Source organism: Hippichthys cyanospilos, chromosome 5 (genome assembly GCF_059441005.1).
Source record: "Hippichthys cyanospilos isolate Australia breed blue-spotted pipefish chromosome 5, RoL_Hcya_1.0, whole genome shotgun sequence".
Taxonomy (NCBI): Eukaryota; Metazoa; Chordata; class Actinopteri; order Syngnathiformes; family Syngnathidae; genus Hippichthys; species Hippichthys cyanospilos.
In genome coordinates this window covers 2952090-2966824 of record NC_142373.1, presented here as the reverse complement: position 1 = coordinate 2966824, position 14735 = coordinate 2952090, and the positions used below count along the sequence as shown (strand labels likewise).

Here is a 14735-nt window from a genome sequence, read left to right as displayed (position 1 = left end):
TCTTTGAATCAAAGTCCCCTCATAAAACACTGAATAGGAAGGGTGGCACAATTATTAAATTCAGGGGGCAGTCGCTTTTTAACAAACAGCAACACAGAATTGAATTGGGTTTAAGGTCTTGAAGTCCTTGTTCAGATAATGCATTTTATATTTACTTGAATTTACGTGAGATGTTAAAGTTAGGCGGCACAGAGGCACAAGTTTCATAATCTGAACTTTTTAAATAATTTTTTATATATTTTTAATTTTTAATACATTTTTAATTTAACATTTTTAACTGTGTGACATGCAAAATTTGCAAGAACAAGCAAAAATACGACTTCCTTGGAATACTCAAATGTTCTAAAAGGAACTTGCCTTTGTTTGTATTGGTTGACCGAAGCCCAAATTGGTTTCAAAACAGAATTGATGGGTGATGTTTGTCTTCACAGCTGGTGATTCGCGTTCATTTGTCGGACGAGAGCTCCAAGACCATGATGGTGGATGAGAGGCAAACAGTCAGACAGGTAAACAACTGCAGTTAGAATTGATCCTAGTAGAATGACACAAAATCTTTTTGACAGAATTGACAGAAAGACTTTGAAACAAGTATTTTGAAGTTACTTAAATTGGTTAGTTGTTCATTTTTAGTATTGAAAATTAATTATTAGCTGTAATCAGATTATGGGAAGAATGTCCTCTGATTTAGGTACTGGACAATTTGCTGGAGAAGTCTCACTGCGGTTACAGTCCAGACTGGTCCCTGGTGGAAACCATTAATGAACTACAAATGGGTAATTTAACACACCCAAACCAGCGCCTACAGATATATGCTTTTTTTTTTTTTAATTCCCATCCAAAGATGTCACGCTAAAGAGTAACCATTAACATAGTGGTCTTCCATCTTTTATGTCACAGGGTTGAAATAACTGCAGTACACTCTTTCACAGTCTGGCAACCATTCAATCATTCTTAATACAAGTGTAGAATAATATTTAAAAAAAGACAGAACAGTTGCAACTAAATTGCTTGGGTGATACTTGTTCAAATTGTTCAGCAGGTTGGTTCTCTTGCCTTGTTTTTTGATGACATAGCTTGGACACATTTTTACCAAGCAGCCCTGGAGAGACCGGCTAGGGGAAGAAACTCTTGTCAAAATAGCCTCATCTTCCAAAGATGACCCCAAGTCATGTATGGCCATCGACTTAAACTTGCAAACCAAAGTTAGAAGAAAAAGTTTGATTGGCTGTCATCACACACATTTCAGCCACGTCAGATTGAGTAAATATGCTCTCAACATACAGCCGGTCACATTATAACAATTAGCATTTATCAATTATATAATCATAAGGGATGGGAGGAAAATTAATCATATCTGCAAACACAAACAGGAGATGACCCACTTTCATTACAGGCTCAACCAAATCATCGCCACACAGGTGATTTGAAAGTAATTAGAGCATTTATTTCTCCAAATAACACACTTAATTATGAATGACCCAACTTCTACATTTTTGCGTAATCAGCATTTCCTACTTTGCTCTCTAGAAACATTGGTGAGATTTACCCAAATGTCTTCTTAAGTTTTAGCCTATGAGACGAAGTGATGTCTGAATGTACAGGGGCGATGATGTTGGCTGAAACCACACGTTTGATTCTGGTTATTGAGAAGTGATCAGTAAAAATCTCGTGGAGTTCTGATCTTGCGTGATTTCATCACATCCTAATTATCATCTCACCCTATTAATATTGCCCCTTGGGAGGTAGTAGACGAGGTGGTGGGGGGGTTGAAATATATGCTCTGCAAAAAACAACAAATATTTTTACTCATTGCGGCCTGTTTCCAGCAAACACATGGTTGGAGAGCACGCCATTAACATGTCATTCATTTTTTTCACAAACCAATTTCCAATGAGGTTGGAATTTTGTGTTGAGGATACGTTTTTTACAAATCATGTTCAACCTGTATTGATGTAAGTCATCTGTTAAGACAAAATATCAATGTTTAAAGTGATACACCTTAATCATTTACTTTTATAGCTGCAGCATGTTCGAAAAATGTGGCACAAAGACTGAGGATGTTGATGAATGCTCATTAAGCCCCAGTTTCAAAAATCCTGCAGGTGAATTGAAAACATTTGGGTGCCGTGTTACAAAAGAAGTTGCGCTGTCATTCACAAGCAAAGATGGGTTTCACCTTTTTCTGAACAAATGCTTGGGAAAATAGTTCAACAGTGTTCGGTACAATGGTTCACAATGTACAATTGCAAGGAAGGGGATTTGATGATCTATGGTTCATAATATCATCAAAAAGGTTCAGAGAGTAAGAAGAAGTCACTGCAGTGGGAAAGACAAAAACCAATATTGAATACCCGTGACCTCAATCCCTCTGCCGACGCGGCATCAAAAACCAACATCACTGTGTAAAGCAGGGGTCTTCAATCCTTGTCCTTGGGGCATTCTCCTGGGTATTGTATATGTCTCCTGGCTGTAACACATTTGATTCATCCTGACTGTAGCACATCTGATTCAAATTATCAAGACAATCGGCAAGGTCTGCAGAAGCTGAATAACGATCTTGATCATTTGAATTAGGTGACGTATGGAAGGGAGAGACATAAAACATCTGGAACACTGACCCTCAAGGACCAGGATTGAAGATCCCTGGTATGAAGGATATCACCACAGGAACACGTCAGAAAATCGTACTCAGTAAATACATTTGGGCTCTACATTAACCCCTGGGTGTCAGGGGATTTTTCACAACCCTGGCCTTATCAACCAGCTTGGGCTGACTTTGAAAGGGTAAGAACATCGAATTGAAAGGCTTGCAAATGTTATAAGTTCGGCCACTAGCCATTGAAAGGCTTGCAAATGGTATATAAGTTGGCTGCTAGCGCATCTTGGTGGTTTTGGGGGGGGCGACACAAAAATTTTGATTGCGCCCCGTTCGTGAGTTGCCATTGAAAGGAATAATGCAGAAACTGGGGGAAAATGCATGATAAAACTGGGTTTTCAATGTGTCCAAAAGTGACAATATTTCCAATTTTGAATGGCAGAAAAAGAGCGTGACATGGTGGCATATTGAAAGTCATCATGTTTTGACAAGCTATACAATATTTTAGCCGTCTAGTGTTTTTTTTGTATGTTTTTCCTTTGATATCACACATCAAATAGCTCGAGTTCGGTCAAAATTTCCACTTAAACCTAATTAATGCAACACCTAGAACCACCATGGGCTTCTCTGGTCCCAAGATCCTCTAAGATGGACGAATGCAAAGTGCAAAAGGATGCAAAGTGCAAAAGGGTTCTTTGGTCTGATGAGTCCACATTTTAAAATATTCTAGTAAATTGTGAACGTTGTCTGCTCTAGGGCATAAGAAACAAAACATCTGGACTCTACATTTTCTAGCCCAGTGCGCTTACTATACAAAATTCAAAACCAGCATCTCTGATTATATGGAGCTGTGACAGTGGCATGGCTTGTGTACACATTGTTAAAGTCACCATTTCAAGCTGGAAGACACGTGCTACCATTCAAGCAACGTCTCATTCATAGCCTCCTCTGCTGATTTCAGCAAGACTCTGCCAAACCTCTTTCTGTGCATGCATGTTACAACAACGTGTCTTTGTAGTAAGAGTGCAGGCAATAGATTAGCCGGCCTGCACTCTAGACCTGTTTCCCCTTAAAAATGTCTGACACATTATGGTAATGTCTGACACATTACGGTGTGTAAAATATGACAACGGACAGGTCAGAATGTTGAACATCAACCAAAAGAATTCCACCAACAAAGCTTCAACAATCAGTGGAATTAAGTTAATGTTTAATTGCTAAAAACTATAGCAATTATCTGTTTGGACTTGAAATGTTGAAATGTCTTATGTTTTGAGCATTATGCATTATTTACTACTTGTACAATATCATAAACAATTGAAGGATGGAATACATTGGTGTTCCATTATCCATGCATTTTCACTGGCTAAATACAGAGAATGTGTTGTCACTGGTACAGTAGCAAGTTGTCCCAGTGTGCTTACATGCTGCATCAGCATAGTACAAAGAGTGCATGCACTCAGATGTTCAACAAAGATGAGTACACACACTGCTCGAGGGGCTAGATGGGAGAGATGTGTGTTTTCCGGGCACATATACACACCACTATCAGCTTCATCTCCACTGAATGGTCTTTGACATACACGCACACACGCTATTTATTTAGGTCCTGTGTTGTGATGCGTGTGATGTAACCTACATCTTGAGGGCTCTACCAGCCATTCAACATTGTTGTTGAAAATGGGGGGGTAGTAGAAGGTAAAAAGGCACCTCATTAGTGGATACAAACCTCTGAAAACCGGATGAACATAAAGGCTGTATGCAGATTAACTGGTGGCTTAATTAATGGAATTAGCGACTGACAAGAGACTTGTCCTTGAACACGGCATAAACACACACAGGCCAGCAGAAACCCTGCTGTGCGTCCTTTGGCGAGAGGTACTCACTTCCTATCATATCGTAATCCCTGACCCCTCCCTTCTTTCCCTACAGGAAATGACAGTATGTAATTATCTTGATATCACATGTTCAAACTCAGAGATTTTTATTTGAGTTGTCTGCGCTAAAACAGGAAAACCGCTTCAATTAGCACCACATTCAAATACACCATCTTGGGACAACAAATTATGACCTGAGTATTTCATTGTTGCTACTTTATTTTTTTCTCATTTTGAAAAGTGGATTTTAGTGCTTTTACAATAAGGTAAATATTTATTAAAAATGATCATAAAAATATTTCTTCCCATTTCAATCAATCAATCAAATTTTATTTATATAGCCCTAAATCACCGAAGTCTCAAAGGGCTTTACAGAATGAAAAGAGGTCGTACAGAGACATCTTTTCAGTATAGGGTACACAACAGCATCCCCCTGTCAACGCCGAAAGACGATCATGTGAACGTCTACCATGGCCATTTCTTTCATAACACCTTTTTCATAACATTTTGAATGGAGAAAAAGATGCCATGTTATTAAAATGTTCTTTCAATCAAGGCCATTTTGTTTTTAATTTGTGGTTAAACATCTATGGGGTTTTTATTTTATTTTATTTTTTTTTTTTTGCGGGGGGCGCAAAAACTCATACTGCAGCTTTAATGTATTTGTAAAGCAAAACGTACCATGCAATGAAATAGTCAATCCCAAATTTAAAGTGGTTAATTTTTTCAACACATAAGTTATATACACGAATGAAGTTTTTTTTTTTTCTTTCTTCATGAAAGTCCACTAAGTACAAGCTCATTTGAGTTGCACTGACAGAGTGAAACTGTGCTGTGGACTGATGAGTCCATTTCAATAGTTTTTGTAAACGATGGATATCATTTGATGATCTACATTATTTTATATATTTGTCAAAAAACGCTTTGCAGAACGTATCTTTGAGGATCATGAGAACCTTGTGGAGAACCTCCTCAACTGGACTAGGGACAGCCAGAACCGACTCATGTTCACTGAACGCATTGAGAAATATGCACTGTTCAAGAACCCACAGGTAATGCCCCTGATTGGTTTATCAACACCACCACCCACATATAATTTGAGAGTTGAGTTATACCTCCAACCAAATAATTTGATATAAACACACAAATGTGCATATAGAAATCTATACTTACCTATAATATAGACACATGGATAGTTAAATAGTTGCAAATTTTATGTAAAAGTTGTCTCATGTCTCTGTTTTTGTACAATGTAGAATTATTTGTTGGGGCGTAAGGAGACGTGTGAGATGGCTGAACGAAACAAAGAAGCTCTGTTAGAGGTTAGTTAATGTTGCATGCAGCTGCATCCCTAAATGCATCTTGAGCACAAAACCTCACCATTACTAAAGAATAGTACTGTATACTGGAAAAAGACTGGTGTGAATAACGAGAAAGTGACGATTTCTCCTCTTGTATCAGGAATGTTTTGGCGGTAGCTCAGTATCAGTCCCTGAGATGGAGGGCATGCTGTGGCTGAAAGAGGATGGGAAAAAGTCCTGGAAGAAGCGCTACTTCCTACTGAGAGCTTCTGGTATCTACTACGTCCCCAAAGGCAAAGCCAAGGTGTGTACTTGCGCACATTCACTTGCGCACATTCACTTGCGCATGCATGAACGTGAAATGAAATGTGTAACAAAAACACATCGCCGTGTGTTTTATCGTTGCAGGCATCCAGAGACCTAGTGTGTTTTCTCCAATTGGATCATGTGAACGTCTACCATGGCCAAGATTACAAGAGCAAGTACAAGGCTCCTACCGACTTCTGTATGGTGCTCAAGGTAAATGCACGTTCTATCATACCTGATGACAGCATAGCTTATATCGCCTCCTTGTGGTTGGTCTGCAGATTCATGATCACCTTACGTGAAAGCCTAAATGACAATTTGTGATACGAGCATAATATACATATTGACATAATACAAAAAGCTCATTAACCCTTTCATCACCGATTCTTTAAAAAAAAAAAATCCCCCCCAAAAATAAAATGTATGTCATATATTACTTGTTTAGTCTAGGATACTTGGAAAATTTTTTTTAAAATTCCAACATCTATAGATAAGGTTATAGGTTACAGGTCCTATAGCTTACAGGTCCTGGGATTTTTTTGTGCCATTGGTTTTTATGATAATAAGAATATAAACGTGCAAGAGAAGTGAAAATGATGACCACCTACAATACATAGTAATCAGTGTAATCTATATTAACACACGTATATGGCACATATTCTCATATTTCTGCAGTGCTAGATTAATACTATTTTAAGTGTACAAGGTTAATTCATGAGAAATTGTAAAGTGCAACCTACCTTGACAGTGGGCCCAGCACTGGCTTGTTGTACACAGAAATGTTGCTAAATAGAATCTTTAGACAGGTGTGGAATGAACCACTGGGAAGCCATTTCATCATTTTACTGCTATCATTCCTAAAACCCACTGGCATTTTCTGAAAAGCTGCGGGATGCATTACCCCAATGGGTGTTAAAGGGGTTAAAAAAAAAAATTCATTAAAATACTTTTTTTTTAAATGATAGCTTTGTGAAAATTATTCATTTGATAGTCACTTCGCCATCAAATTAATCTTTGCACTTCTAAAGGATGCAAAACATCGTTGAACTAACAATGTTATAAACTATTGCACACTTAGCTCCCACATTGAGATATCTAATTAGAGTACCGTATTTTCCCGCACTATAAGGCGCACCGGATTATAAGGCGCACCCTCAATGACATATTTTAAAACTTTTTCCATATATAAGGTGCAACGGATTATAAGGCGCACCCTCAATTAATGACATACTTTAAAACTTTTTCAATCACAACATAGTAATACTCAAAGTAATAACAATAATAACTCAAATAACTCTAAACTCTCAATAGCATAATAACTCAATGTCAATTTGACCAACATTGTTCAACTGTAAACACACAAAAGAAACAGGTAAAGCTTACTTATCAGTTCATTCTCCATCCACGAATCCCAATCTCAATATTAATCCATATAAAAGGCGCACCCAATTATAAGGCACACCATCAGCTTTTTTAAAAAATTAAGGCCTTTAGGTGCACCTTATAGTGTGGAAAATACGGTAGTTAAACGGTTTTTGCAGCGTCAAGGCAGCAGCATGTCAAGCATAGTGATTAGACCGTTTATGGAAATGTACAAATGTCTCTTTGTGTAGCACCCTCAAATCCAGAAGAAGTCTCAGTACATCAAGTATCTTTGCTGCGACGATGTCAGAACACTCCAGCAATGGGTCAACAGTATTCGAATTGCCAAGGTAACCTCAAAGATTCTCACATCCCTGACGGACTTGTCTTTGAAAAAACACAAATAAACATTGGGAAAAAAAGTTTTGAGGTTCTGTCTTCTTGGTCTTCCAGTATGGAAAGCAGCTGTACATCAACTTTCAAGAGGCCATGAGAAGGACAGAGGCTGCCTATGATTGGTCTTCACTCTCCTCCTCCTCCATCAAGTCAGGATCTTCCTCATCCAGTCTTCCAGGTGACTATAGAGGTTTACCATTACAGTATGTCAACTTTAAGTGTCACATAGAACCATAGTCTAAATAGATATGACCAGAATGGAATGGGAATATGAAAGTCAAATATTCATGCACAGGTATGTTTCAGTTAGACATACTGCACTGCGGAGGTTATCAGGGCTTACTATGTTTCTAAATTTCTAATCAAATTATGATCCTCACCTGGACACCAGTTTTGTTACAAAGAGAGAATACATGTAGACTTTATCTCATAAATTTGTGAAAATCAATAAGTTAAAAAAATACAATGGGAGATTTCTTCTATGATAATAGTAGATATGGCATGAAATTATATAATTTCTAAGATAAGATACAGATAATTTCAGAGACAAATTCAAATCAAGACTTGTTGAACTTGTTGACAATGTTTGAAATATAAAGAGCCAACAATGATGAACCCTAAAACTGACAACATGACACATACTAATTTCAAATGCCTAAGGCAGGATTCTAAATCTTAAAGTGGCCGTATCTTGGGAGTTCCAACTTTTTCGAGATTTTAACCATGTTACAATTATGATTTCTCATCTTAAACACCCTCAAAATTTCAAAGGCTTCCAGGTTAGAAATAACTGTGCTGTAAAACTCATATTGAAAAGAAATTAAAATCGTTATTGTACTAAATGTAGTTTATATGCATGTATTTCACTGGAAAGTTTAAAATAGGTCAAGCTATCTCGAAATGAACGGAATTCCTAAATGACACAATGCAAATGGAAAATGTTCAGAACACAAGTAAATGACTGAGACATTTCAAAACACACAAAATCAAATGCGGTTTGGTCAGCATTGATCTCTTGCTTTTTCCACACGTCAGAGTCTCAGTCCAACCACTCCAGCCAATCAGACAGTGGAGTATCAGAGATGACATCAAGCCATGCTCGCTCCCAGAGTGTTGTCAGTTCCATCTTCTCTGATGCATGGAGGAGGGGAACGCAAGGAGAGGTGCGACTACATCCAAATCACAACACACACACTCACACATACACTCAAATCCCTTCTCTTGACTATCCTTGTCCTTTGTCGGAGCACGGTACCCATGTTTCCCCTCTGCTTTCCTGCCAGCTGTCAAAGGTGAAAGGGCTCATTGCAGTGCCGCTATGTGCTGGTGGCTCAGGGATCAGAGGTTAGACAGGAAGTAGGACATACAGCTGTGTGATTCTTTGCAGTCCGCATGATATCAAACATATTGATTAGTTCAATGGACAGCTGTGAATACTGCTTGATTTTTGTGGTGTGATGAACCATGTGAACCTAGACATGCCTCCATCAAACCCCCCAAAAGTGACTGCAACAACTAAACAGACGGTATGCTGAGTGCGATTGGGCGTCAAGTGCCTAGTTTGAGTTTACAGGTATAAAAGTCAGTCGAACCTTTGAGAGCCATTTTGTGGCTGAATCTAAATATAAATATTTTAATGGAGCACCCTACATCAGCTGAAGTCTACTCTTAATACTTTTCTTGTGCCAGTTTAATTGATTGTAGTGATTATAGTTTTTTGTTTTGCCTGCATTTTGTGTAATTTGCACTGGTTTGCTGTTTGACTTAACTGCATTTTGTCTTTGAACGTCCTTCGTTCAGATTGTTTTAATATTATGCCCCCCCCCCCCATCTTTCCACCCTCCCTTCTATCTTGTCGTTTCATTCCTGCTTTTTCTTTTGTTCCATCCAGATGGTGAAGATGGAGGCGATTAGTAGGCCCATCCCCCTGCAGATCCCCACCCTCTCCTCCCAGAACCTCCCACTTTCCCAGTCTCAGACACCGCCCTCTCGAAGCAGCTACTCCGACGGGATGGTTCCGTCTGACGATTCTTCTTCATCCACGGTCGAAATTGAGGCTCAGCAGGCAGCGTCCGCTGCCGCCTATGTCAAGTACAGCACGCTGGCACACCTGCAAAACCAATCCAGAGTGCAGCTGGCCGGAACCGCCCCGCTGGCCAACTACAACACTCTCCCAGCCACTTACGGTGCCAACTCCTCATCACCGACCTCTGCCCTGCCTCCGCCTGCAGCTCCGGGTTCTGCCTCCGCTGTAGCCGTGCTAAATTTCGTCCCACCCGCTCCCTCTGAGGATGAGTTGCATGAACCCTTGTACCTACCACCTCCGCCACCAGAGATCCTGGAAAGCAATGATTTGCCTCCACCCGTAGATCCCGCACCGGTTCACCACGCCCAACTGTCCAACGCCGGCCTCCAGCAGTTCCTGGCGCAGAAGTTCCCGAACATGGTTTATGACTTTACCCCAGCTACGTCTGAGGAATGTTCTCCCCCTCCACCTCTGGCCGAGCTCTCTCCCCCTGCGTCCCTTCGCCCCTTGTCTCCCAATGCCCCACCCCCGGCACCGCCCAAGACCTTCACAGGTGGGTTCCCTCCCCAAACTGCGCGAAAACCCGCAGGTCCCTCCTCCCTGCCACTAGCACTATCCCCGATTTCACCCACACAGCCCCCCAGCTGTCAGGGTCCTGTAAAGAAGCAGCAAAGTTTCTCGACCGGCCACTCCCCCAATCAGCCACCCCCCACCCTCCCCAAGCAGCACAGCCTCTCCTCCAAAAACCTCGTCCTCTCCCCTTCCTCCTCTTCGTCCTCTGTCTCAATGGCTACTTCGTCGTTGGTCAAGCAGATTGTCAATCAGTTCCCTGGCAACGCCCCTCCCTCTCCACTTCCCTCCTCAAACTCCATGGAAGGATCAAAGTTCAGCGCGCCTCAGTCTCCCCCGGCCGTCAAGGCAAAACCAAAATGGCAGCCGGGCGGCGCTGTCGCTCTCCAGTCACCGGAGTTCCCCCCACCACCTCCTGACGGATCCCTGGCCGAATTCCCCCCGCCGCCTTCCTCAAAGACGGGCTCCCCCATAAAAAAGTCGCCTTCTACTTCGTCCGCTGGCTCCACCAAGCGAGGTCCTCCACCAACCCCGCAGAGAGCCTCTTCTGTGCGCTCCAACTCGGGCGAGGCTCCGGACGACAGGCCCAAGAAAGTCGAGAGCTTGCTCAGCAAATTCGGACAAGCCGGGACGTCCTCGAGCTCCTCATCAGCGACCGGCTCGCCCTCCAAGGACTCCTCTGCACTTCCTACACCGCTTCCCAAGCCGGGCAAGTTGAATTTGGCCAACCTCCCGCTGGCGCTCCAGGGGCTCCAAACAAGCCAGCAGCACCACCAATTGGACTTCCCTTCGCCTCCACCCCCGCTGCCACCCTCCCAACCGCAACAGCTTGAATCGTCCCCTGACTACTTCCCGCCCCCACCCAGTGACTTTGAGCTCTTTCCTCCTCCTCCCCACCCGTCCGAGTTCCATCATCCGCCGAAGGTGGCCGTGGTCAACCCCCAGCCTCAAAAGCAGCAGTCGCTGGCTCCACTGTCATCTTCATGGAAGCAAGGCTCCCTGAAAAAGGGAGCGGCGCCACCACCGACGCTAAACCGTCGACCCAGCAACCCGAGCCCGTACGACAGCACCACATCACTGCCGCTCTCGCCGCCTCCCCTTTCTCAAACCCCACCGCCCAACCTGTCTGCCTACTCCTCCTCCCCCGTGCCCCCCACATCACCCAAAACCACAGGACCAAGCAACCTGGCGCTTACGACTCACTTCCTGGAGGACCTTAACCGCACTCTGAAGAGAAAGTCGATTTCCCGCCACGGCTCGCTCACCTCCTCCCACCTTATCGCCTCCGCAAAGCTGGAGCCCGTGGCCACCATGGACGACATGGCCCTCCTCCCGCCTCCGCCGCCGGAGCTCCTGCACCAGCAGCAGGCGGCCCGCGGGCACACGCAAACGCTGTCCCGTCACCACGCGCACTCACAGTCTGCCAAACACAGCGGCAACATCTCAGGCTATGCAACCCTGCGGCGAGGACCACCCCCTGCTCCGCCAAAACGGGACCAAAGCACCAAACTGACCAGTGAGTGGTAGAGATCAAAGAAAGACTGGAACTACAGTATTTATCATGTCCCCGCGCTGGAATCATCTTCCTTCTTGAGTCAGACCAAAGTTCAGCCAAAAAAGTCATTTCATTGGTTCGATCAAATCAGACGCGTGAAAGGAAGAAGGCGGGTCTCTTCTGACTGGAACCCAATGAACACAAGAAGCAGATTTGGTTCTGACTGCTATTGACTTATTGACTAGTACGCATTATCATTCAAAATATTACCAGTGTATGTTTAAGCTATTCAGTCAAACACAGTATATACACAAATACAGTACTGTATATCTTTACTGTATATGTTTATATAGTATATGCCTTATGGTTATACCGGCAAACCTCTAAAACATTTTTTTTCCCACAATATCAGTTCAGCTTTGCTATTTCAAAATAGTTAAAAAGACATGTCAATCAGAAGTTTTGCTGTACGAAGAAGACACACTAAAGCTGGTCCCCAAATGGACTCGCAACGATGATGAAGGATGCAGGACGGTGTATGAGTTGTGTTTATAGTTATTGTATGTTGTGGACTGCCTGAAGAGAGAGGGCCGTTTTAGTTCAAACTTTTTGTGTGTTTTTATATAAGATTATTTAATACTGGAAAGATGTTATTACCACATAATTATTATTTGAAGTTTTAAAGGAGGTGTCAGGAACGTTTCATTTGTTGTCAAAAGTGTTATCATCTTACTTAAAGTGTACGTTCAAATGATAACTTGTAATTTCATCATTTCCTCAGTAATTTCATTTTTTCTTCACGGTATGACGTCACCCTCACCAGATAATGGCCAGTCATATTTTGAAAACCTTTTTTCTTTTGCATCAAACATCCCATGATGCTATTTCTAAAATCAGCAACATCTTTATTGCAAGAGAATTCAGAGGTGGGCATCTTACAGTGCCCTATCCCCATTCCGTCAAGGTCGGGCCGCCAACACAAATTGTGATTGGTCTGTCGGAAATGCAGAAATACATTTTTAACTAGACAGCGTGAATTTGCAGAGGATCTCCGCAGACTTGTTTTATATCAAGTCAGTGGTCCCACCAAAAAGGCGTCAAATAATGGTGAGAAAGTCAGTTGTCGCATTATAATCACAATCATCCAAGAAGATTATTCTTACCTTTTGCAGCTACTGAGGTAATCCATACGAATGCTAATGTTGGATTTGCACGCTAAGATTATGAACCCAAACCAAACAGCCGAGACAAATTCAAATAATACAAACTTGGGAGCATATAGAACGTGAGCAAAAAGTGGCAACAAAAAGCGACATCAACAAACTTTAACGCAGTCAAATTGCTAGGCAAGGTGCTGTTGTGGCGGATGAAAGAGTGTGACGGGAGCTAGAAGTCCAGAAAATAAAGCCAGAGAATTAAATGCGAAGCAAGCTAGAAGTAATGTTAAACCGGTTCCTGACAAAGAACCAGAATTGTAAGCGTCATTGAAGCAAACTGCTGAGAAAATTGGGCAGTGGCAGCAAGGTACAATATTTCGGCGACCAGCTCCTCGCCAGTGCTTAAGAACCAGACTAATGACAATTCCAAACAGGTGTTTGCTAGTGAGACCTCCCATACACCAGTTGAGCAGCTGCAAAAAGGACAGCAAAAAAGGGAAACAAATCTACAAACTGGATCACAACAGATGATGGGGCAAAAAAATGAGAACGATAGAAGAAAAAAGTGAACAGTAGACAACGCAAAAAAAATGACATCCAAAACACCCTTTGAGGGGTCTCAGGATAACCGTTATTTGCCAATGACGTTGCGTTGGCTCCTTCATGGTGTGCCAACCGTCAGTAGAGTGGTTCGCTGCTGGGATTTAAGTCGTCAGACTATTGTCCTCAGGCGGAAAATGGTGTAGTACCCTCTTGGTAGGGGATGAGTGGAGTTCAAATTGTCCAGGCTCTTGTTCAAGAGAGGGGAGGATGGAACAGGAGATTGACAGGCAGATTGGCGGATGGTCTGCTGTGATGCAGACTCTGTACTGTATCACGGTAAGGAGCTGAGCCCCAAGGCGAAGCTCCCCATTTGCTGGTCAGATCTACTTTTCTGCCCCTCTTGTTCTTTAGGTCACGACTCACATTAGGTGACCTAAAAGAACAAGATCCCGGGTACACGCCTCTTTGCAGGATGTCCGAGCTCGCCCTTAGAGATGGGGTGAGAAGCTCGGTCATCCAAGAGGGGCTCGGTCATGTCGAGAGGAGCCAGCTGAGGCGGCTCGGGCATCTTGTCAGACGCCGCGTGGACGCCTCCATGGTGAGGTGTTCCACTTGTCCGAGTGTCCTTTGCTGCTGAGGGTCTGCCCGCCTCTGAGAATTCAATTATATTCCTGAAGTTAATTATACTATATAAAATCAGTATCAGTATTTGGTTCAGTTTTTCTGGGGGAAAATGAATAAATGACTGGCCATTATTTTAGAATGATGACAATATATGAGCAATTATTGAAAATATTTTGTAGTTTAGGGAGCTATGCAAAATGTGACAACCAGAAGAATGCAGCTGTGTTCATGTCAGGTGAGGGCTGCTCAACACAAACCTCTCAATAAATCGAAGCTCAGTTCTTAGCAAATCAATCCACGACGTAGTTGACCAATCTGACAATAAAAACACCCTATTCTCTAATGGCCTCTTTATTCAGACAACATGCTGAAATTCTTCACATGTGGACTGACTAAAACCTCGGATTGTGTGGGGGGGGGGGGGGGGTGAATTTACAAAGTCAAAAAATATTTAATATACTGTGCATCATGCACTTGCAATA

At 42.4% G+C, this 14735-nt stretch overlaps 1 protein-coding gene across 2 annotated transcripts in view; it reads left to right on the top strand.

Annotated features, from left to right (window-relative positions):
- The window catches only part of LOC148423168 (ras-associated and pleckstrin homology domains-containing protein 1-like), a 78046-nt gene extending 63450 nt beyond the window's left edge, over window positions 1–14596 (top strand). For both annotated transcript variants that reach the window (XM_088416074.1, XM_088416073.1), the window contains 10 exons: window positions 432–506; window positions 689–773; window positions 5404–5525; window positions 5730–5795; window positions 5935–6078; window positions 6183–6293; window positions 7694–7792; window positions 7896–8016; window positions 8874–9001; window positions 9730–14596. In XM_088416074.1, coding sequence (XP_088272200.1) covers window positions 432–506; window positions 689–773; window positions 5404–5525; window positions 5730–5795; window positions 5935–6078; window positions 6183–6293; window positions 7694–7792; window positions 7896–8016; window positions 8874–9001; window positions 9730–11961 — 3183 coding nt within the window. In that variant the 3' untranslated portion in view covers window positions 11962–14596. The remainder of the gene's footprint in view (window positions 1–431; window positions 507–688; window positions 774–5403; window positions 5526–5729; window positions 5796–5934; window positions 6079–6182; window positions 6294–7693; window positions 7793–7895; window positions 8017–8873; window positions 9002–9729) is intronic.
- Window positions 14597–14735: the final 139 nt, after the last annotated feature.